At 41.5% G+C, this 23,584-nt stretch overlaps 1 protein-coding gene across 1 annotated transcript in view; it reads right to left on the bottom strand.

Annotated features, from left to right (window-relative positions):
- The window catches only part of PLEKHG7 (pleckstrin homology and RhoGEF domain containing G7), a 66,382-nt gene that overhangs the window by 4,212 nt on the left and 38,586 nt on the right, over positions 1 to 23,584 (bottom strand). The window contains exons 10-16 of the mRNA XM_079142854.1: positions 22,241 to 22,354; positions 15,208 to 15,382; positions 13,160 to 13,275; positions 12,746 to 12,839; positions 5,957 to 6,036; positions 3,600 to 3,753; positions 552 to 649 (exon numbers count right to left, since the gene is read on the bottom strand). Of these exons, the coding sequence (XP_078998980.1) occupies positions 552 to 649; positions 3,600 to 3,753; positions 5,957 to 6,036; positions 12,746 to 12,839; positions 13,160 to 13,275; positions 15,208 to 15,382; positions 22,241 to 22,354 (831 nt within the window). The remainder of the gene's footprint in view (positions 1 to 551; positions 650 to 3,599; positions 3,754 to 5,956; positions 6,037 to 12,745; positions 12,840 to 13,159; positions 13,276 to 15,207; positions 15,383 to 22,240; positions 22,355 to 23,584) is intronic.

The following is a 23,584-nucleotide window of genomic DNA, read 5'->3' as shown; positions in this document are numbered from 1 at the left end:
GGAAATTGGAGCATCTTAAAAGTTAAGAATGCAGCTGTGTGCAGTGCTGCATGCCTGTAATCCCAAGTGGCTCAGGAGGCTGAGAAAGGAGGATCGCAAGTTCAAAGCCAGCCTCAGCAAAAGTGAGGTGCTAAGCAACTCACTGAGACCCTGTCTCTAAATAAAATACAAAATAGGGCTGGGGATGTGGCTCAGGGTCGAGTGCCCCTGAGTTCAATCCCTGGTACCCCCCCCCCAAAAAAAAAAAGTTAATAAGGCAATGCAAAGCAATTCTTTCCCCCATTTTTCCTACAGAATGCGCAGAAGAGTCAGCTCTTGGCAGCTTTTGGCAGCAGAGAAAGCGAGAGGCTGTGTTAGCTCTGCCTGTGTCAGCAAAGTGTCAGCGCTAAGGTTTCTGAGCATATGGACTAGATGTCTGTCTCCCCTCCTCCCAACTTCTGCCCTTCTCAAAGCAGGTGAGGGAATTTCTAATTCACCTTTACTTAGGAGGCTTGAAGGTTTGCCTTATGTAAACTCTGAAAAGCAAAAACATACACAGTTAAGATACATACTTTGATGTCTTCCGTGTGGGCTTGTAATAAAAATGCTGCTATACACTGTCGATATCTGTTTTCATGTTGTATAAGGAAAGCATTTCTCAGCCCAAAGCCTAGAAAGAGATATTACAAAGACAAAAAGCCAAATCATTTAATATGAAATCCGAACAGGAGCCCAGAGTTTGTCTTGTATTTTGGTATGTTTTCATTTTAATGAGGGTGGAGGTTTATGTAGATTACTAAGGAAAAAATATCTACTACTACATCCAAATAGAGCTCACTTTAATATGATAACTCTGTTTTCCTCAATTAAAGACTTCTGAGAGTTGATGAAATGCAACTATGGCTTAAATGACAAAGCAGGCTCCTCATAGAAGCAAGGCATAATTAGGAGGATTGCGTGTATGTGAAGATGTAGTTGATAAAAATATGAAAAACAATAGACATTTTCTATCCCCTGCCCCTCCTTTGTAAGTGTTCATTTTTGTATTTAAAGGGAAGTCACATCAAAACAGAGCTTACAATCAAATTAAGATGGGGAAAAATGCAAAAGTACCTGAATGTTTCCCAACAGACCAAGAAAAGCCAAAAAACTGTTTCAAATGATGCATTCTGCCCCAAATTACATGAAATGTGAAATGAAACAAAAAGAAATGCATAGTTTTTCTGTTTGCAGAAAAAAACTGTCCTGTCATTTTCTGTCTGATCTTTCAAAAAAAAAAAAGACAAGAAGTACTAGAGAGCACATTTCTTTTTTTAACATAGCAGGGACTCTGAAAATGAAAGGCTCTTCCTTGAATTATTAATAATACAACACAGAGTATAGAATTCTGCAGTTTATCCATTCTTTCTACAGTTGTTAATGTTCAGAAACAAACCAACAAACCAAAATAAATTAATAAATAAATGAAGTCGGGGGCTGTCTCCTGGTCACATCAAGCCCTTCAGGAAGGAGAAAGCAAGTGACATTTATTCCCGACTTTCCTTCCGTGTCATTGTGACTTGCTGAAGTTTGTGAATTTATCAGAGGCAGATGGGGCTTCATTTCAGATTCAAAATAATGTAGACTTGTTTTCTTAACTGCTTACGCTGTGTTTGGACATCCAACCTCCCCCAAAGGCTCATGTGTTAAAGGCTTAGTCCCGAGGAGGGTGGTACTAGTGGGAGGTGGTTGAACCTTTAGGAGGTGGGTATGGTGGGAGGTCTTTAGGTCATACTGTGTGTCTTCAAAGTGGATCATGGGATCCTGATCTTACTGTTTTTTACTTGAGGTGAGTGCTATGCTCTGCCATGCATACCCACTGCAGGCTTAAAGCAATGGTGCCAGCTTAATCACAGGCCCAATCTCCAAAACTGTGAGTCAGAATATGCCCTTTCTCTTTATAAGTCAGGTATCTTGGGAATTTTGTTATAATGATGAAAAGCTGACCAATACAGCTTTATAGATCATTATTTATCCCATCCAAATCAAACATAAAAAGTCTTCTGACCTGTCTATGTCACCTGTGAGCAAATCTTTTTGAAAGTAAAAAGAATAGAGGAGACAGAAGCTGTATTTCTGGGTCCAAGCTTCCCTTAGTGGAGCCCTTTTGCTCTTGGGGAGAGAGCAATCACATCCATTCATGAATTAGTATATGGAAATTATTTAAATATATTTTAATAATATAACTATGCAAATGTTGGCCATTCATTCACTCATTCATTCTCTGTAAGGATGTTCTACTATGTATGGATTGGTCCTATGCTAGTCACTCAGCTAGGAATTAAGCACATTTCTTGCTGCTACTCCCATGGGACAGGAAGACAATCATTACCTGCCTGGCCTCAGCTGATATAGGAGCCTCCCCCTGAAACAGTGGCCACCTGCTTCCTCCTGAACACTGCCACCACCCAACCAAGCCCCAGGAGACAAAATGTCCTTCCAGTCCCTCAGAGTCCTACGACTGACAAATTTACTGATCTTTCCCTTTTCTGAGAGATCTTCAAGGACAGGGGCTGTTGCCTGCTGAGGTAACAGGTAACACTCAGGAAATGCTTGAACAAAAGTTTAAGAAGAATATATCTATTTATGATATGAATGTGTGCATGTGAATGTGTGCATACATGCATGCTCACCTCATGACCAGGAAGCAAATATATATAGAAATACACACACACACACACACACACACACAGACACACACACACACACACACACACACACACACACACACATATATATGTATACACATGTATTAGGTATTTCTGACATTTATTTTTTGTTGTCATGTATATCATTTTAGATATACATGACAATAGAGTGTATTTTGACATACATGTAATGTATTTTTTTATTTAATTATTTTTTATTTTTTACAGAATGCATTTAAATTCATTGTACACAAATGGGGTACATCTTTTCATTTCTATGGTAATACACGATGTAGATTCATATCGTTCATGGAATCATACATGTACATAGGGTAATGTATTTTGATTAAGATTCCATTCTTGTGATTGAACATGTGGTGGAGTTACACAGGTCATGTATTCATATATGGACATAGGAAAAGTTTTGTCCAATTAATTCTACTGTCTTTCCTAATCCCACTCACCATCCCTTCCCTTCACTTCTCTCTGACATTTCTCTAATAGAGTGTTTGTAATAACATGTCTTACTCTTTCATAGCACATCATGGTTTAGTAGTGCTTGAACAATAGCAATAACAGAATTTTAATGGATAGCAATACTAATAATAGCTATAATTTTTGAATGCATTACATACATTATTTTATTTAATTCTCATGCAAACCTATGGAAGTAGACATTATTATCCCTATTTTGTCAAGAGGAACTCAAGGCTTAGAAGTACTTGCGTAAGCATTTAAGGTCACACAGCTAGCAAGTGACAGAGCTGGGTCACTGGATACCATAACCGATTTATAGAGTGAATGATATACACCACATAAGAAAGCAGTCATCTTCTATGAAGACTTAAACTGGATTCAGGTCCAGCTATCGAAAATGTCCAATATAAAACCGTGGTGGCAAGCAGCAGAGTTGCATGATGGAAACACACATACCTGACACGTAAAGTGGATCAATGCTCTTGACGACCAGTCTGTCTAGTGGAATGGGCTGATCAAGTACTGTGCATGAGCCACCCTCTTTTATTACGGATTGCAGCTCAGGAGTAAGTGAAGGACATATTAAACCAGTGTCTGAGCTTCCAAGTTTCTGAAATTAAAGAGAAAAATAAAGCAACATATAGGAAGGAGATATTGGTGCACATACCTGAAGGGCATCCTGATGCAGATAGATTCTTAGAAACAAGTCCATTTTGTATTTGTTCATTATAGATATACATAATATTGGGGCTCATTTTGACATAATTATACAAGCATGAATATAATTTGCTTCAATTCAGTACTTCCCCCCTCCCTCCTTTCCTCCCTCCCTCCTATTTCCTCTACTCTATGGCCTTGCTTCTATTTATTTGTAGTTTTTAAAATTAGTGCATTATGGATATACCTAAAGGTAAAATTCACTGTATTATATTCACATATGTACTAGGAGAGTTTGGTTAGCTTTATTTCCGCCATAGAAACTAGTTTCTCAACATCTAACTTACTATTTTTAATGGATTCTGAAAAACATGTCCTTAAGCATAGTGATTAAGGCAAAGTATACCTGACTCCAAGTTGAGTTAAATAAATAATGCTTGGCATTCATAATTGGGAAACACCCTAATCACCATCATATCATTGGGTATTTCAATCTCTTCATCTCTCTCTAGTACAGAGTTAGAGGCAGGAAGAAGGGGAGCTTCATGTTGGCCAAGCTGTGTATGGGCTATAATATAAAACTGCAAATGGAGGCTATGCTCTAGAATTTGTAAGTAATATAAATGGTTTTGAATATCTAAGATGCTGAATGTTCTGAAAAGGTGTAAAAGATGTGATTTGCATGTAATGTGAATGGAATAGTACAGAGAAATAAACTAATAACATTTCTTATTTTGAAGTCAATTTTTGAAGCATGAACCCAGAATATTGCCTTAGAGTATAACCAATATGGCCCTCTGTTAACTCATGTGCTCTGGTTTGTACCAGTGCACAATTTTTTTTTTTTTTTTTTTTTTTGTAATAGGGATTGAACCCAGGGGCATTTAATCATGGAATCACATCCCCAGCCCTTTTGAAAATTTTATTCAGATACAGGGTTTCGCTAAATTGCTGAGGCTGGCTTTCAACTTGTGATCCTTTTGCCTCAGCCTCCAGATCCGCTGGATTGTAAGCATGTGTCACCATGCCCAGTTTTGTAGCACTATTTGAAGTGAAGATAAGCAGAGTTAGCATTAAGGTATTTGAAGTGGGTAGGATGTTTCAGAACTTGGTTTGCTCAGATATGCTACTCTCGGTAGCTTAAAATAGGAGGCCATACACATTGTGAAACATTGAGTCTCAGTGTTCTCCTACACCCACTCCTTCCCTAGCTAACCATCGACTATTCATAGATTGATGAATGGGTATCTATTTTATTGCTTTAAGATCTTTGAATTATTTAGCTCAACTGACCGACCTATCATCAAGAAGCTTGGTTTATTAAAAGATATGAGATGCTTATTCTTGTGATATTATCTGTGTAAGGTGAGTCATTTGGTAAAGAAGCAAGAGGAATAACACATTAGATATCTCTCAGGGCTTAAGACCCACCTTTGAGGGCAGGGGTCTGAGAACCTTAGAGGAACTGCCCTTCCTGACACCACTCGCACACACTATTCAGGGAGCAGACTGTGAGGCGGGGGATTAGAAAGATAGACTTTGGACCATCAGATGGGCAACTTAATCATAGTGACAAACAACAACAGCAGTGATAATAATGGTAACACTAATACTTAAGAAGTTCGAAAAATCCATACTCTCTGTAGCCCCTAGTTGACTCATTTTTTTCTGTGATGCCAGCTGTACACATTTTACCTCTGCAGTTTTTGTACAGGTAGACACTGAAAGATCATAGCTTTTTCTGATGTCTGTGTCCCAAAGCATCATTTCTCAAGAATAATGTGAACTTTCAAATTAGAATGAGCGGTGGATATGAATTAGAATGAGTGGTGGCCACTCAGAGGTTGGAGGGCCCCCAAACTGGCAGCGCTAAGGTGGCCAATTTGGAAGGGTTAATGTGGACAAAGATATTTTGGGGTTCCATAGTTTAGGCAGGTCAGGCCCCATTGTTTCTATAAACCTTGAGGATATACAGACTAAGTTGTTCTAAAAAAGGATATCTCCCTTCACAAACTTGAGAAATTTGCAATTTTCTTGTTATTTATTTGACTTTTTAAGAGGGAAAGATTCAATTGAATGTATAAGAATATTGTATGGTTTGAACAGGGCTGATTTAGAAATATTTATAACTTCTTTAGAAATGTCTTTAGTTTTACCTTTTTGTTGCGTTTAGTTTTTGTAATTAAGAGGAAATCATCAAAGAGGAACAGATACACATCTAGGAATCTTGTGCTTTCTGAGAAAAGAAAGAGAAGGTAAAATGGGGACATGAAATAGTAGGCAGATTTTTTTTTTTTTTTTTTTTTTTCGTTTTAAATCAAAGAATCTTTTAGAAAGCAAAACAGGGTGGACTTGTAGCTCAGGGAGCTCCTGTCAAGTGAATCAGAAAAACCACATCAGTGTTGAATTGATTTCTTCCTAAGACCTGATTAGAGCTCAGGCTTTCAACTTTAAGGACATTGTATTTGTGATGCATTTCAAGAAAATCTAAGATAACTCAGATAACTCATATGCTGTGGTTTCAACAAAGCCCCATACAAATCCATCAGCAAATTGAACTTGTTGCATTTTGGCTTCTGAACTCATCTCTTTGGGTGGTCTTTGGCAAGACACATGTTTACTCAGAAAAAAAAAAAAAAGACATTTTGGCATTGCTATGGACTGAACTGGGACCCCCTTACCCAGATTTATAAGTTGGAAGCCCTAACCCCAGTGTGGTTGCATATAGAGTAAGGAAGTAATAAGGTAAAATAGGTCCTGAGGATGGAGCAACCCAATAGGATTAGTGTCTTCACAAGAGGAGTCACCAGAAAGCTCTCTCTCTGCCACGTGAGGATCCAGTAAGAAGGAGGACGTCTGCAGGACAGGAAGAGAGCCTGTCCAGGAACCACCGGGAACCAAATAGGCCAGCGCCTTGATCTAAGACTTCTGCCTCAAGTGTAGCAGAAATTCTGTTGTTTGAGCCACCTCACCTGGTCTATGGTATTTTGTCTGGATGCCCTACTTGACTACAACAGTCATTAAACTACTTAGTTCTCATGTTTCACAATGTGTCTATGGAATTGAATATTCTCCACATAGTCTTATGATTACAAACTTTTCTGAGGCTGAGGCGGGGGGACAAAAAGACAAGCAGTGTAGGTAATGAATGATTGGGTCAGAAAGATGGGGGCAGATTCAGGAGGAAATAAAATGTTAGTACCTTCAGGACACTTCCTCCTCCTCCACCTGTTACCACGGTGACCAGCCTCCAGCAGATCCTTCCGCCCTACTAGGAGTTGTTAATGAATGAATGCCTCCTGGGCTGCTCCCTTTCTTTCCTGCACAGGATCACCCCACCTTTGGCCCACCTTTGGGGTCACTAGTCTGGTAGGCAGGATGCGGGAAGGAGAGAGATAGGATGGGGGAGGAGAGAGCATGAGAACAAAGGATATCTAAAATGTTTAAAAGGGGCAGGGCACCCCCACTTCCTCAGATGCCTAGCTCTGGGGCCCCTTCTCTGCAGTGAAGTCTACCTCTGTTCTGTCCTCCAGGCAAAGCTTGCTTTCTATGCTGCCTCAGTGTTTCTCAGGGTGTTCCCTCTTCAAGGAATGGGATGATTCTCATCACCAGCATCAATCCCACTTTTGAGAGTTATTTAAGGCAAATAGGCTTTTCTACTTTTCCCTAAGAAAGAAATAGTAGAGAAGGGAAATCGAATATTAGAAGAAAGTATCTCTTTCCTTATTTTACTCCATTTGTTAGAAATTAGAAAAACAAATGGGTAAATTTAAGTGATTTCAGAGGAGAAGACAGTTTTTTGAAGGAAGGGGGTGTGACAGGCACTGGTAAGAAATCAAGTAATTCTTTTTTGTTTGTTTGTTTGTTTTAGTTGTAGATGAACCCAATACCTTTATTTTGTTTATTTGTTTTTATGAAGTGCTTCTGATCAAACCCAGTGCTTCACGTGTATGCTAGACAAGCACTCTACCACTGAGCTACAACCACAGCCCAAGTTATTCTTTTTTGTTTGTTCTACTTATTTTATTCATTTATATTAATCTGCTTTCTCCTAGAAAATAGGTGGCAAAGACTAAAAATTAATAGATAAAGTATTTAGGATTAATTTCTATTTTCTCCTCCTCTATTAAGATTAGAGGAAAGATCCTCTGCATGTGTATAGAAGAGAAATCAGACAGCATATTTGCATATTTTTAAAGGCTGTTATTGTATTACAAATAGTATTTTCCTTTTAATAAATCAGGCTATGCAAAGACTGTTGTTTGTCCCTCAAAAACCTTCTCCCCATCTCTTGTAATAATGAACTTTCTGAGTTTTAGTGGGCATACATCCACAGAGAATAAATAGTACATCTCCTGTCTTCCTTTATAGCTGAATATGACCAAGGAACTAAATTCTGAGTCACATTGCCACTTATGAGTCACATCCCGGAAGGGTGGGCTGAGTTCTGTCATGGCCCCCTCCTTCTCACTTGGTGAAGACAGACACATGGGTGGGTCATCCTGGGCCACACTGAAGAAAGCAATGCCCAAGAGATGGCAATAAGACAGAAGGAGGCTGGGTCTCTATCTCATGGAGTGTAACAGACATATAGTTTGGGATTGAACACAAGAGAGAAATAATCCTTTGGTGATTGGTATCTGTCTGTCTCCAGTGGCTGATCTATATTCCAGCTAACACAGATGGCTAGGAATGGGAAATTTGGACAGTATTAGATCTTCCTCTTGGTCAACTTAGGCTGCTGTAATAAAACATCATAAACTAGGTGCTTTAAACAATACAAATTTATTTCCCACAGTTCAGGAGGCTGGGAAATTTAAGCTTAAAGTACTGGCTGATTTAATTCCCAGAGAGGGCTTTCTTCCCCACTTGCAGATGGCTACCTTCCAATATGTCCTCCCACAGCAAAGGGAGAGAACAACCTCTCTGGTGTCTCTCTTATGAGGGCATGTATCCATTTAGATCAGGGCTCCACTCTTGTGCCTCAGTTTATCTTAATTCCTTCCTAAATACTTATACTGCAGGTTAGGGCTTCAATATATGAACTGTGTATGTGGGTAGGGGAGGGGGCATGATTCAGTCCATAGCAAAATGTAAGACCTGCTCATTTTGTTTTCCTCACCCCCTGCTGCTCTCACACGAATTAGCTTGATGAGCACTGTCCAAATGAAATAGTTTTGTGTTTTCTTCCTAATCACCCTTGCACATTTTTAAACACTTCATTGGAACAAATGGGTAGCAAAGACCTTCTATGTCCTAGACTTTATTCTAGGAAATGATTATTTTTAGCTACAATTTATGAAGGCCTCCAAGTTCCACCAAGTAGCCTACAAATTTGGAACACCTATGCATCAGTCATTTAGACACTGTCCTGCCTTCAGGGAGCTTTAGTTTTAGGGGAGCTGAATCATAGTGCACCTGCAAACAAGGTCTAAAATAAGATAAATCTAGAAACAATTATTGCTACAGAGAAAAATATGATCATCTGAAAGAGAATGACTGAGGAGGACAATGGTAAGTCCTAAATTAGTTCACACTTACTATTTCAGTAGTTTAAGGCTATTGTAGCCCAGTGATAACTTTCATCAAAAGAGATCATTCTCTTAGCTAATGAACATGGTGACTCAGGAATTAGATCAGATAATTGCTATGCAACCTGGCCTGAGACTTTCACATTTTTGCAATGTTATACCAATTTGGTCTTTATTATTTCATAGGTTCTGAACTGTGGTAGAGAAGGGAATAGCATTACTGCCTTACTTCTATTCTGCAGCAGCGTGACCAGCATGTGCTCTTACAGCTGTGGGACAGATAGGGTGTGCCCTTACTGACTGTTTTATTTAGAACTGCCAATCTGAAGGGAGCAATACATTTGGGAAGGAAGTACAGCCTGAATGCCAATGACAATTATGGTTAGGCTCTGAAAGTTATGAAAACTAGTACCTTCCAGCAATTAAAAAAAAAAAAAATATATATATATATACACTTATTTTTGGTCACAGTAGTATAGTTTTTAAGACTGGAAGAAATTTGGAAACACAACCTATGTGTCAGATTTTATTACCATCATCAACAACATCATCATCACTATTAACATTTACAGAGGAGATTAAGGAAATTTAAACAATTTTCCCAGAGCCACAATTGGTGCTAGACCCCCTGATATATGTATGTATATATATATATGTATTTTTTAATCGCTGCTAGGATTGAGTGCAGGGCCTTGTGCATGACAAGTTTGAGCTCTATCACCGACCTACTTCCCCAGAACCTCTGCTGATTCTTGGCTCAGTACTTCTCCCATCCAAAAATGATGTCCTATTTCTCCTAATACTATTATCTCTGCCCCATCAAATCTCTGTTCAACTCTAAGTTGGAGTTCCACTGACTTTAAACTTGATTTCCTGTTATACTCTCTGGGGTTCCTCTCTGCTGGAATTTTCCTAATGCAGATTCTACCATTAAACAAGGTCCTGGTGTTAGTAATGTTATGTAGCTCATCTCCATTGAACCATATCTGATCCTATGAGAAGAATTTCCTAGAAAAGGTAGGTCGATTTGCCAAGACTCTTAGGTGAGTCTCCACCTCTCCTTCTAGGACAGTCAGTTTGAGCCCTCACCATATGTGCATGCACACTTGATGTGGCTTTCCACCCACCAGGAGCTGTTTGGCCAGCTTGTCTTAGGGCTTCCCATCATACCCACACCTGAACCGAACATCAACCCCCTGGCCACTCCCTCCACTGTCACAGTGCTGTCAGTGATATTTTCACATATGGATCACAACACCTGAAGGCATCTATGGCCTACTTCCTCGTCATCCATTTATCAATCATAAGGTCCTCCTGTTCTGCCTCTGAAATGCCCCTTACATTTCTCCTTTGCTATCAATGTCCATTTCCTATGTAGGCCAGTGCATTTCGCACTGTCCGGAGGTTGGCAGGTAGAGGGAAGGGGAAGCAAAATCTCTGAGAACTTTAGCTGGAGGCCAGATTTAGAGAGAGAGTCATGTTTCCGGAGCAGGAAACGATAATCTTCTTGCTTCATTATTTTGATTTAGTCTTGTCATGATATATAATTATTTTGAAATAATAAGTAACATTAAAGAAAAGTTGAACCTGTTGTTATTCTAAACAAAAGTGTGGGGTGGTAAACTATAGGCTAAGGATGGTTGAGTTCCACTGGCTCGGGGGCTTCCCACACCCCTTGCTTCTCCACTGAACTTCCTGCCTGGTCTTTCTGCTTTGGGCTCCCTGGGTCATTGTGTGCATTGCTTCTAGATAGCTCTTTCTTCAGCACCCTTAAAGGCTTATCACATCCCTGGCAAGAACGCAATGACTAGGGCTGGGGTATAGCTCACAGGAGAGAGCATGCTTAGCATGTGAGCACGTGTGAGGCCCTGAGTTCAGTCCCTGGTGTGCAAGTGCACACACACACACACACACACACACAGAGGAAGGCAAGGACTTGTCCTTGCCTGCGTTTCCTAGGTGGACGCCTCTGGCTTCCAGGCAGCTTCTGTGACTTTGGAAGCCTACCAGGTTCTGCTGTTTATGGGCTGGGTCACCTTAAGCATCATATGAAACCTTTCTGGCTCAGATTCCTCCCCGGTAACATGGGATTGGTCCCCTTCTCTGTATACCTCACTGGAAGAAGGGAATGCATGAAAAGCACTTTGATATAAATTGCTGGACACACGCATCCTCCCTATCTGATCCCAGGTGGGGATTACTGACTGAGGAATTATCCCCTGAACCTCCTCACAGGATCTCAGGCCAATATAAATGGGCAACTAGCACAGTAGGTACCCAAGCAATATTTTGTGCAGAAATGAATAAATGAATGATTGCAAATTCCTTTTTGGTCAGGCCGCCCTTTCTGACCATCTATTGAGTGTGAACTTTAGTCCGGCCCCGGAGCAGCCCCGGGCCACCTGCCCACGTCCAGCTGCCAGCAGACTGACCGCAGACCGCCAGTGGAGCACCAGCTGCCTGATGTTGCCTGGAAGTTCACTGTCACAGTACCTGCAGGTTTGATTACACCTGGCTGCCGCCATTTTGAAACAACAGCCAGGCCCCGTAGGACCCCTGGCCGGACTGACTGAGCCCCATCTCCAGGATCCCTGAGTGTGAACTTTAGGTCCATCATTATCTCAGGTGGTTGCACATCTACTGGCTTATTTACCCATCATGACAAAGAGGGGACACTGAAGTGGGAAGGATCCTTGTGACTGGCTCAAGAGTATAGAGGCAAAAAGTGCTGAGAGGCCAGTGGGCCAGGCACAGCCGGGGCTCACAGGCCTATGGCCCTGCCAGGAACCATCCTCTCAAGAGGCTGCTGCCTCCCAGCCTCTTCTGCTCTGCTCTCTTCATTCTGGATGTCCTCCCTCCTGTTCCATTCCTCAAAGCTCGCCTCCCATCCCATGTGTCCCATGAAGTTCGCCTGGGTCTCCAGCCCTAGAGTCTTTTCTGAACTTACACTTCAGCTGTGGCAATGAAGATAGAACCTCTCAACTGGAGGGAAAGGATACACAGAGCAATTGTTTTATACCTTTCAGTGGTGCCTACCTGGCATGACATGTGTCACATAACGAGTTCTCAATAAACACTTGCTAGCTTGACTGCCCAGCTCACTGGGGTCAGGGGTAAGTGATGTGATGACCTCTGCTGACATTGACTGAGAGCTACTCAATGCCAAACCTTGAACTTGTGTATATGTACACCTTTTGGTTTTCACAACAATATTGTGAAATAGATATAATTATCTCATCTTACGGATGTAAGTCCCACTGTGAAGTGCTTGTTCAAGCCGGTTGCTCTCTGGTTCACATCCAACGCTACCTTGGACATAGATGAACATAATGCCTCCCATCCTTCAACCAAGAGCAACGGAGCAAATTATAAGGCAGCAAAGACATTGGGTTTTTAGACCAAGCAGTTATTTACCTGCAAGAGTTAATTTTCCTTCATGGAGAAGGTGTCTGTTGGTTGGAGACAAGATGTGTTCTGCCGTGTGTTCTTTAAAAATGTGTTTCAAACACTTGCAAAACAAGGGAGAAAATAAAAGAGATGTTGTTAGTGATTTTTAAAGAATAGAAGCTGGGGCAATCAACTCCACCTAGAAAATTCGAGATATTTAGAAATGCCAGTAGAGGGACTGGGGGATGGAAAGGGTGCGAAAATCTCTTGGAGGGTCATGGGCCTCCCCCTATACAGGGCACGTGGGGGAAGGCTCTACTTCTTGCCAGTAAAAGTAGATTTATTCAGGTGGACACTAGGGGCTTTCTAAGTCTATTGTATTTCCACCTGAATGCCAGACTTCCAGAAAAGAAGGCAAGTCCTTATTGATCCTTTTTGTACCTCTGGAATGAAAAACCTTTTATCTCTATCCCAAAGCGGAGGCCATATTATAATCTCCTGTAGATGTCTAAATTTTTGGAAATTGTCAAGCCACTTCACTTTTCCTTCAAGATCCCCTGAAAGACAAAACACATCCAATGTATGTTTGAAGGCATGATACACCACAGCATAAATTTTAACCAATACTCACAGTAATCACTTAGAGAGACTGATTACCTCTGGAGCAAATCAGAATTTAGGTTTGCTTAAAATAATCCTTGCTGTTTAAATGTCCCCCAAAATCACTCATTTAAAACCAGCCTCTTGCAGAGAAAGATAATGCTAATAAAAGCTTGGTAATCTTTCTTACCTGCCACACCATACACAGCCTACAAGTAGAGAAAAAAAAAAAAAAAAAAAAAAAAAAAGATACTGGACCAGAAAAGACAAACATCTTTTTTGTCTCAATCATAAAGCATACATTTACTTTAAGACAGGGATGATCTTTTCTGGTAAGAACTTGATTTGTTCTTTGAAGATTTTTATTAATTTTCCAATATTTTCTAACAATATATTGTTGCTATTGAGGATTTTTTTTTAATTTTATTTTATTGGTTCTTCTTAGATAAACATTGACAGTAGGATCCATTTTGATAAAATTATACAAGAATAGGGTACATCTTATTCTAATTAGGACCCCATTCTTGTGAGTGCGCACCATGGTGGGATTCGCTTAGGTATTTTCATATGTGTACATAAGAAAATTGTTAGATTTATTCTACTGTCTTTCCTATTCCTATCCCCTCTCCCTTTTGTTCTCCTTTGTCTAATCTACTGAACTTCTTCTCCTTATCCCTGTTTATTGTGGTTTAGCTTTTGCATATCAGTGAAAACACTCAACCTTTGGTTTTTTAGGTTTGGTTTATTTCGCTTAGCATGATATTCTCCAGATCCATGCATTTGCTGGCAAATGTCATAAAGTCATTTTTCTTTATGGCTGAGTAATGTTCCATCGTGTATATAAACCACAATTTCTTTATCTATTCATCTCTTGAGGAGCATCTAGGTTGCTGTTATAAACTCTTGAGGTTTTGAAATAATTTTTGAAAACACGGAGACAAGTTAGAACCCATAGAATCACAAGGATTGAGGAACCCTGGAGAATTTGTCACCTTTAAGGAGACAGACTTAAAGGATACCCTTCCTTCAACAGTAAGAAGCCATCTCTTATTGAGATATTTCCAGGGGATTTGCTTTTATCTTCCCATCCAAATGATCCTCAATTATTTTAAAAGCTTTTTAAAAATTGGTCTTTAATTGAATTTGTTGCTTTGTTACTTGATAAACTTAATTCCAATTCCTTAGGTTATTTTGGAATTTGCATAAAAAAATTGGAAAAGAGGAAAGGAATCCCCCACTATATCGATAATTATTTTGCTTTTGAATTGGCAAAGGAATGCAAACATGTCATTTCTGTACAGCTGTTAATTATCAGTTTGAAGTGTTCCCTTTTGATGCCCACCAGGAAATCTTGTACTATGGGCATGTATCATGGACTTCATTTGAATTTTAATGATACAGAGCTATCTAGGTACACTTAAATAGTCACAGGGCTTGTTCAGTTCCTATCCCTAGATTTCTGTTCCTATGGTAGTTCACATTATTTTTGCAATGGCCCTGGATTTCAGTAATTTATCCTCCAGATAGGTTTTTCACGGAGCTGACTGCCATTTACTTTGTGTGTGGTTTTGGATGGATGTTAAAAATGGAATGCCTTCAGTCATCTGGGAAGTAGAGACTTGCCTGCCTGACCTCACTTCTGAAACCCTTGGAGACAGAGCCATGTCCTGTGTTAACTTGGTGTTGGATTCTCATCAGTTCACCAGGATGTGACCAGAGCCCATTGTTTTTTGTGTTTGATTTATAAAACCCTCAGATGTGGATCCCATTTCCCAGAGTCGTGACCTCAAGTCAATGGAATTGCCTTCTGGGATGGAAGCCCAGATGGTTCCCAGGAGCCATGTGGATCCCCAACTCTTCAATTAAGCCCACGTATCTCGGGAACTCACGGATTGACTTTTCCACCTTCTCTTTGATGGAGTAGATCATGATCTTCTCAGTAGAGTCTGAGCTCCTTTTCCAGATATTCTTCAGCAGCAGGGGATATCGAGTAAGCCTGTGCAGCGGGGCCACCAGCAGCTCAGTCAGGTGGAGCCGTCTACACTGTTCATTTTGCTCACACCACTGGGGAAGGCAAAAGCAATGGTATCAGAACATCACCTCTCCCATCGAGGCTCTAAGAAACCTGGACCCAAGAAGTTGGGAACACTTACAAGCTTGCTAGGAAAACTTACTAGACATCATTTTGAAAACTCCATTTTAAACTGCCGATAGCAAGCTTCTATGTATCAGTGACAAATTCGGAGCCTGCCATTGGGTTCTTAGGTATGATCAAGAGAATTATTTATTACACATTACTGACTAGCATTGTTGCTTTTCAGTTAAAGAAAGGCAAGCATCCTTCACAAGAAGAGTTTGATACTCATTAAATACCCCAAAGCACACATGTGAAGTGTTTGTGGTGGTGATAAGATGTACTAAGACATGAGTTCCAGTCTTGCTTATACTTTTTTTTTTTTTTTTTTTTTTTTGGTACTGAGGATTGAACCCAGAGTTGCTCAACCACTGAGCTACATCTGTAGCCCTTTTTTAGATTTTATTCAGAGACAGGGTCTTGCTGAGTTGCTAAGTGCCTTGCTAAGTTGCTGAGGCTGGTTTTGGTCCTCCTGCCTCAGCCTCCTGAGCTGTGGGGATTACAGGTGTGCGCCACTGTACCCAACTGTTTGCTTACACTTCTCATGTAAGGGTTTAATTTTCCCCTTGGCTTCTTCTACTCTCTGGCCCTTAAGGGGGTGTCTGGTTTCACCAGCCTTGTTCCCATTCTTGTTGTGATGCATGGCTACAGCATTGAGAGTCAAGACTGCAGAGAGAGAAGGGGAAAGGAAGGAGTTTTGCTTGTTGGGTCAGTTCCTTGACTCTGCTGGGAAGAATCAGGGCAGTGATCGAAAATGAAAATCTAAGTCCAGGAGGCTAAGTTGATCCACATGATACAGAGCAAACCAGGAGGAGGAGAGGATGAAGGCATACACAGTGGTAATAGGGAGTGTTTGGAGTTGGGGTTTGGGGAAGAGGCAGTTCCAGGGTATGTAAGCACAGGGGAAGACAGGAAAAGGAGGAAGTAATGTTATGGGCTATACATTCTGTAAATGACATTTGAGAAACACAAATCAATATGATAATAGCTTTTCCATTTGCTTTGTCTGTTAGCTGTTTCTTTCTTCCTTTCTTTTTTTTCCAGTACTGGGGATTGAATCCAGGGGTGCTTAACCACTGAGCCACATACACGTCCCATTTTTGTATTTTGTTTAGAAACAGGGCCTTGCTGAGTTCCTTAGGGCCTTTTTAAGTTGCTGAGGCTGACTTTGAACTGCCTCAGCCTCCTGAGTTGCTGGGATTACAGGTGTGTGCCACCACGCCTGGCTGTCAGCTAATAGTGTCTTTGAATGTGACACTTCTTAGGATGTAAGAGCCCTGGCTTTTATGAAGGTGACATATGCTGCATGGAGGTAGGTTCCCGGCTCCTGTACTAAAAGGTACCTTGAGGAGTCTTATGGGGGGTGTATTCTCTTCCTTTTCACTTACCCACCTGCTTCTGCCCAGTTGATCCTGAATTCAGCTACAAAGGAATTAATATTAATATGAGCAGAATGTTTGTATCCCTTCAAAATTTCATATGTTGAAATCTTAACCCCTGTGGGATGAAATCATGGGGGGGGGGCCTTGGGGAGATGATGAGAGCACGAGGAGGAACCTTAAATTTCTGTGGTTTTAAGCTCTCAGTCTCTGGGGGTCTGTACTGGCAGCCCGAATTGGCTGCAGTGGGGATCCTGGCCTTACATCAATATTTTCCTAATTTCCACCTTTATTCTCAGGCCTTGCCCAGGTGAACTCCTTTTCCTTGTGACTCCGATGCTTCACGGCTGTCCTCAGGTGGGCCAGGTACACTGTGGGGGGGGGGCTCCATTTGCTTCCCCAGACATGTCTCTATACCCAAATTTCAGTCATTGCATTTCAGAAATCTAGGTACAATTGGCGCAAACTCCTGCCAATCCAATGGCCCGTGGAAATCCAAAGCCCTTCCCTGGATATTAACAAACCTATGACTGCTGAGATTCTAATGGCTTTGTCTGGCTCTGTTTCCACACACACCATTTCTTCTCTGAACAGCATGGGTCAATCACCGCCCCTCTGCCTTTGTCCATTTTCTGCGACTGTAATAGAATACTCAAGATTGAGTAATTTATGCTTTTCTTTTTTTTTTCCTTTTTGCAGTGCTGGGGATTTGAACCCAGGGCGTTGTGCTTGCAAGGCAAGCACTCTATCAACTGAGCTATATCCCCAGCCCCCCAAGATTGAGTAATTTATAAAGAAAAATTTTATTCCTTACAGTTCTGGATGTTGGGAAGCCCAAGGTGAGAAGGTCATATCTGGTGAGGACCTTCTTGCTGCTGGGGACTTTCTACAGGGTCTAGGGCAGTTCAGGGTACCACATGGTGAGAGAACAAACGAGCCAGAGAGCTGGCTTTTGTAACAAAGCCACTCCTGGGAAAACCCACTAATCCATTAATCCGTAAGTGAATTAATAGAATTCATGAGGACACAGCACTCATGACCTAGTTAATTCTTAAAGGCTTCACGGGTTCTCACCTCTTACCATCTCACAGTGGGGCAGACGTTCAATTCATGGCACCCGCGGTTGATTTCTTATGTCCATTTTCACTGTGAGCCCCCTCATGCCAAGGGGCTTGTGAGTATGAGGTTTTGGGTTGTAGAAAGGGTTGAATACATTGCACACAACTCCACCCCCAAGCCCCCTACGTTATTTTATCTTCGTTGTAACGTGTGTGCTTTCTGCCTCTCCCCCCTCCAAATCCTCCCCTCTCACCTCCTTGCCTTCTGCTTAGCAACTGGCGGTTCTAGAGCTTGACCTTGTCCTTGGGTCTCTCACCCGGCCCCACTAGCAGCTTTATCGAGGTAGTTCGTTCTTTCTTTCTTTCTTTTTTTTTTTAATATTTTTTAGTTGTAGATGGACACAGTATCTTTATTTACTTATTTAATATCTTTATTTACTTATTTATTATTATGTGGCTGAGGATGGAACCCAGTGCCGCACACTTGCGAGGCAAGCGCTCTACCACTGAGCTAAGCCCCAGCCCCTCAGCCAGGTGTGTCCTTTGAAAAGAGTCAGCGCTTCCTCACCGGAACTCCTTCGCACCCTGAGCGCACACAGTGCTGTGGGAGTGAGCGTGGGGCCTGGGTGCCTGGGGCACAAGGACCACCTGCCCTTCTTTGGTGCTCAATTCCCTCTTCCGTGACGTGGTGGAAAGTACTAGATGATCTCCGAGTCCTCATCCAGCTCCAAATGGTTGCGGTTCTCTCTAGGGTGGCAGAGGCGGAGAAGGAAGCAAGGGCTGCGGGTGGGGAAAGGCTGCCTGCAAGTGGCAGCTGGCGAGAAGGGGCGGGAAGGAGGGCGTGGCTTGAGTGTCTGATTCGCAGCCATACCTCAGCTATCAGTAGCTGATTTCTCAGCAGTAGTTAGGGACCCCCTCAAAACACAAGGCCCTGGGCCACTGCCCCAGATTGCCATGCTGTGAGGAGCAGCACTGACCCCGGCACTCAGGGTAGTGAGGGTAAATTTGAAATCACCACCTCCTCCAGATAGAGGCAAGGAGGCCAGAGGCATCAGCGACAGGTAACTTGGAAGAAGAGTCAGAGGGATCAGAAGCCTTTAGTGTTTTAGAAGGCCTCAGAAGAGAGCAAAAATCGTTGGTTGAAAATTATAAAAGGAAAGCTCTAAGTTTTTCTTTCATCTCTCTTTATTTTTTCATGTCCATTAGGGAAATCAAAGAACATCTCTTTCAAGAGATATTGAACATAAAAGGCCTTTTCATGAGTGGATCTAGATCAATGGCAGCTCCTTTTTAAAAAAATAATATATATCCAATGGTTTAGGGGACCAATGTAAGGAGTTAACAGGCAAAAATTAGTAAATATGTCTTGGTGGGTCTGTTAGGGTTTAGATGTGGTGTCCCCCTAAAGCTCACTTGTGAGACAATGCAAGAAGGTTTGGAGAAGTGATGAGGTCATAGCCTTAACCTAGTCAGCGAATTAATCCCTGATGGGATTAACTGAGTGGTAACTGGAGGCAGGTGGGGTGCTGCTGGAGGAAGTGGTTCATTGGGGGCGTGGCTACGGGGTATGTATTTTGTATCTGGAGAGTGGAGTCACTCTGTCTGCTTTCTGACTGTCACGTGAGTTGCTTCCCTCGGCCACACTCTACCGCCATGAAGTTCAGTTTCACCTTGAGCCCTGAGGAATGGAGCCGGCTTTCTATGAACTAAGGCCTCTGACTGTGATCCCTCAAATAAACTTTTCCTCTTCTACAATTGTTCTGGTCAGATCTTTTAGTCACAGCAGAGAAAAAGCTGACTAAAACAGGGACACAGCATTGGGGTGGGACAGTGAATATCCTTGGAACTGTGGGAAGTTTACGCTCTTCCAAACCTAACTGCTGAATGTAGATAATGACAGTAAGTACCTCATTGGGTTGGTGAGAGGTTTTAATGAGATAATCCACACAAAAAGCATAGAAGAGTGCCTGTAACATCCTGAAATTCTAGAGTTCCAGATTCCCTGAGTTCTGGAGTTCTTAGTTGTTGTTAGTGATTGTTATTCCTTTTTTTGGCACTGGGGGGTGGGGGGGTGGGTATACCAGAGTTTGAACTCAGGAGCACAGAACCAAAGAGTCATATCCCTGGCCCTATTTTGTATTTTATTTAGAGACAGGGTCTCACTGAGTTGCTTAGTGACTTGCTTTTGCTGAGGCTGGCTTTGAACTCGGGATCCTCCTTCGTCAGCCTCCCGAGCTGCTGGGATTACAGGCATGTGCCATTGTGCCCGTCAGTGATTGTTATTGTTAACTATTGTTAGTTGAGCTGCACTAGCAGACCTGGCACCAGGATAATGCATGTAATGTATATATATTCAAGCCCAGTCTCACATGGTGCAGAGGGTAAATAGACCTCAGTGCATTCACAGTCCAATTTTAAGCCACAATACAACATAAATTTAGATTCTCTGAGGAAGGTGTTCATAGCAGGGCATAGTGAGAGAATGAAGATCAGCTTCAGACAGGTCTGACTGTGAGTCCTCTCTGTGCCCCAGAACGACATGACTTACAGCAACTTGCCTGATCTGCCCAAGCTCCTGAAAATGGGAATAATATCAAATTCTGCTGAGTTGTTGTAGACAAAGAGATCTCTGATGTCTGGTACAGAGCATGGTGCAAGGACTCCAAGCCTGGCCACTCAGTGTATGCAAGGACGCTTTTGTTCTGTATTATGGGGCTGTGGAAGGCACGTTCCTCTCTATCTCCTTCAGAGTCTCCCCCAAACCCCACACCTTTGTTTCACGAGGCTAATACTTCCCTGGAGATGTAAAAGAGCCCCGAGGAGTTGGAAACCGTGAGAGTGTAAACAGCATTAGATTTTTTAGAGATTAAATTGAAATCATTTTAGCTGATAGAGAAACATTAAAAAAATTGTACATATTTATGGATTTCCCTGTGATGTTGTGTTGTGGGCATACATTGTATAATGTTTAAATCAGGATAAATGTATCTTTCTTTGCCTAAAGACTTTTATGGTGCTTTATTTGCTGCCTATTGGTTATGTGCGTGAACTTGAAAATGGAGTATAACTTCTCTGACCCTCAGGGAGCCATGAGAACAATATCATCAACATCACAGGTTTGTGCTAACAACTAAAAGAGAAAAGTGCCTGGTAAAGCATTTCTCATTCTAAAAGCTTCATGTGTTACCCTAACAGCATGGTGTCCTTTGCCCCCTTTCCTCAATATCTTTGGATGCTATGTGTGCTTCACATACTAATGTAAACCATCCTTCTCTATCACAATTCATGTGGGATTTTTCCACAGTTATTTGAAAATGGTAGCTGGACCTTGCTAAATTAACCTCTCCCCCCAGCTGGGAAGGGAGAGAAATGACCCAATCCTCTCTAGTTGCTTCCAGGGAAAACATTTGCAGCCTGATTATTCTACATATTTAGAAATCTAATGAGCTTTCAGTTTTCAGTTTGAGTAGCAAAGAAAATACTGAAAGGCTGAAGCAACAAAAATAAGTCAACTCTCTTCGCCAAGATCATTTCCCTTTTCTTATCCCTGCCACACCCAGGCTTCCTGGCACGCTGAAGCTGTGGCAAAGGCCCAGGGATTCAGAGCTGAGTCACTGGGAATGTGGCTGTCTTTCCTCCCAGACTCTTACAGCTGCAGGGAAAGGAGGGTTTTCTGGGAGGATTTGGACCATTTTCTCAGGATCACTACTGAAAAGGTACAATTGAGGCTACTGGAATGACAAAGGAAGGGTCAAAGGAGCTAGAGAAGTCAAGGAAAGTTGGTTCCTGGTTTGCTTATTAGTAAATGCTGAAGACCCGAAGACCCGTAGCAGAAAGTCTTTGTTCTAATGCTTTTGGGACCCAGAGATACCATGTTGCACAATTCCAGGAGCGACACTTAGATTGTGCTCTCTGAGCTACTCCAGGGGCGTGTTCCTGCAGAACACAACGTAAATGGTGCTTCTACTTTTTGCACTATAGGACTTTGCTGGGACCAAATCCTACAAGAGCCAAACTTCTAGCCACCCACAAAGCTTACATTCTTATTCCGGTTGTCTCATTACAAGGCACCAATTTCTACCAATGCCCAAATAATACATCTCATGTGCCAGTCAAAATTCAAAAAGGTATATTGGATGATGTCGTGCGTGCTTCCAGCTGTATACAGTCTAAAATTCCTAAGTGAGAAGTGGAGGCTGTATTTACAAAGAAAGTAGAATTACAGTTATAATGTATTTCACATCGCTTAGTTCTCTTCTTTCCCATTAAATTTGGGCATAATAATTCCCAGTATTTTTTACACCCAAAGAGTGTTAGGTAAAATATTAAAGAAGATAAAGTGGTACTTTACTTTTAAATAAATGCTGAAGTCATCTCTCTGCCTCAGGCTCTCCAGATAAAACACAGCTGCAGAGTAATTCAGGCAGTAGGTCTGGTGACTCTGACAGAGGCTCCCTCGGAAATACTGCAAGAGGAGAACCAACGCGAGTCAGGGCGAGCACCAAGCCTGGCAGACCTCCTTTTTCTCTTCACTTTTCTCACTAACTAGAATAGGGAAGAGCAAAGGAGCCCCCATGATCATGTAGGAGCTATGGCTGTGTGAATTGAACAGGGAATCTCCACCAGAAACATTCTTTTAAAAAATATGGTATTCCCATAATAAAATTAATACCTCAATATACAATCTCTCCCCGACTCCCATATTTTAAGAAAATTCTATTTAGGACTTCTTGATTTAATTCACCCTTTTACTTCCACTTATGCTTTGTTGAGGCTAACACAACCTATGTTGGATATGGAAAAAGATAAACCCCCAAATGATGTGGCCCAGGGAGAAGGAATGAGGGAGTCGTCATCTTTCCCAGTGACAAGACAGGCCCCTGGGAGAAAATTTCCATCAACTCTGAATCACAGTTTCTGAGAAGTGGCCAAAGTATTGATTCTACCCTAAACTGATCATCTGGCCCAGTAAAGACAGCCCAAACCAACATGCTCATTAATTGAGTCACCTCTCAGTGTAACCTATATTAGTCCAAACCCTTTGGATGATGGCTCATTTTCCACCAGGAAAATGGGTCCCTCAGAGGCATCACTGTGCTGAGCTGATCTGTGAAGTTTGCATCTGGCCTGGTCCTTTTGTCCTAAAAAGCCGCATGGTGCCAGTGACAAATACTGCCTTTGATTTCAGTGCTCATGATGGTTGAGGTTAAGCTTGTGTTGGTAGTAAGTGATTAAAGTTACGACATTCACCTTTTCATCAAATGTTCCTCAAAAATACCCATTAAATTTAATTCTCCTGGCTTCTAAACTATAGAAATCTGGAACATCTCTCTGAAGTTCTGTGTTTGAAAGTGTGTTAGAGACATTTAATAAAGAGTCTATTAATATCTCATTCTTTAGAACGCTTTTTTTTTTAATGAGAAGCTGATATTTCTCCAGACTATTTACTAAGAATTAAATTTAGATTTTTTTTGACTTTTAAGGAACTGAGAGAGCTTGAGAATTTAACTGACTCCCCAAACTTGACAATCTCTCTTGTTTTTCACAGTTTTTTAAGTTTAATTGTTTTCAAAGTTCACTAAAGGATCTGCCTATTTCATATCTAACATCCTGCTTATTTTTACCTTGTTAAAACTCCCCCCCCCTTTTTTAATATCTCACCTTCAGTATTATTTTCCAGGAAGTACTTCCTTCC

Source organism: Sciurus vulgaris (genome assembly GCF_902686455.1).
Source record: "Sciurus vulgaris genome assembly, chromosome: 5".
Lineage (NCBI taxonomy): Eukaryota > Metazoa > Chordata > Mammalia > Rodentia > Sciuridae > Sciurus > Sciurus vulgaris.
This window is presented reverse-complemented; position numbering and strand designations above follow the sequence as displayed.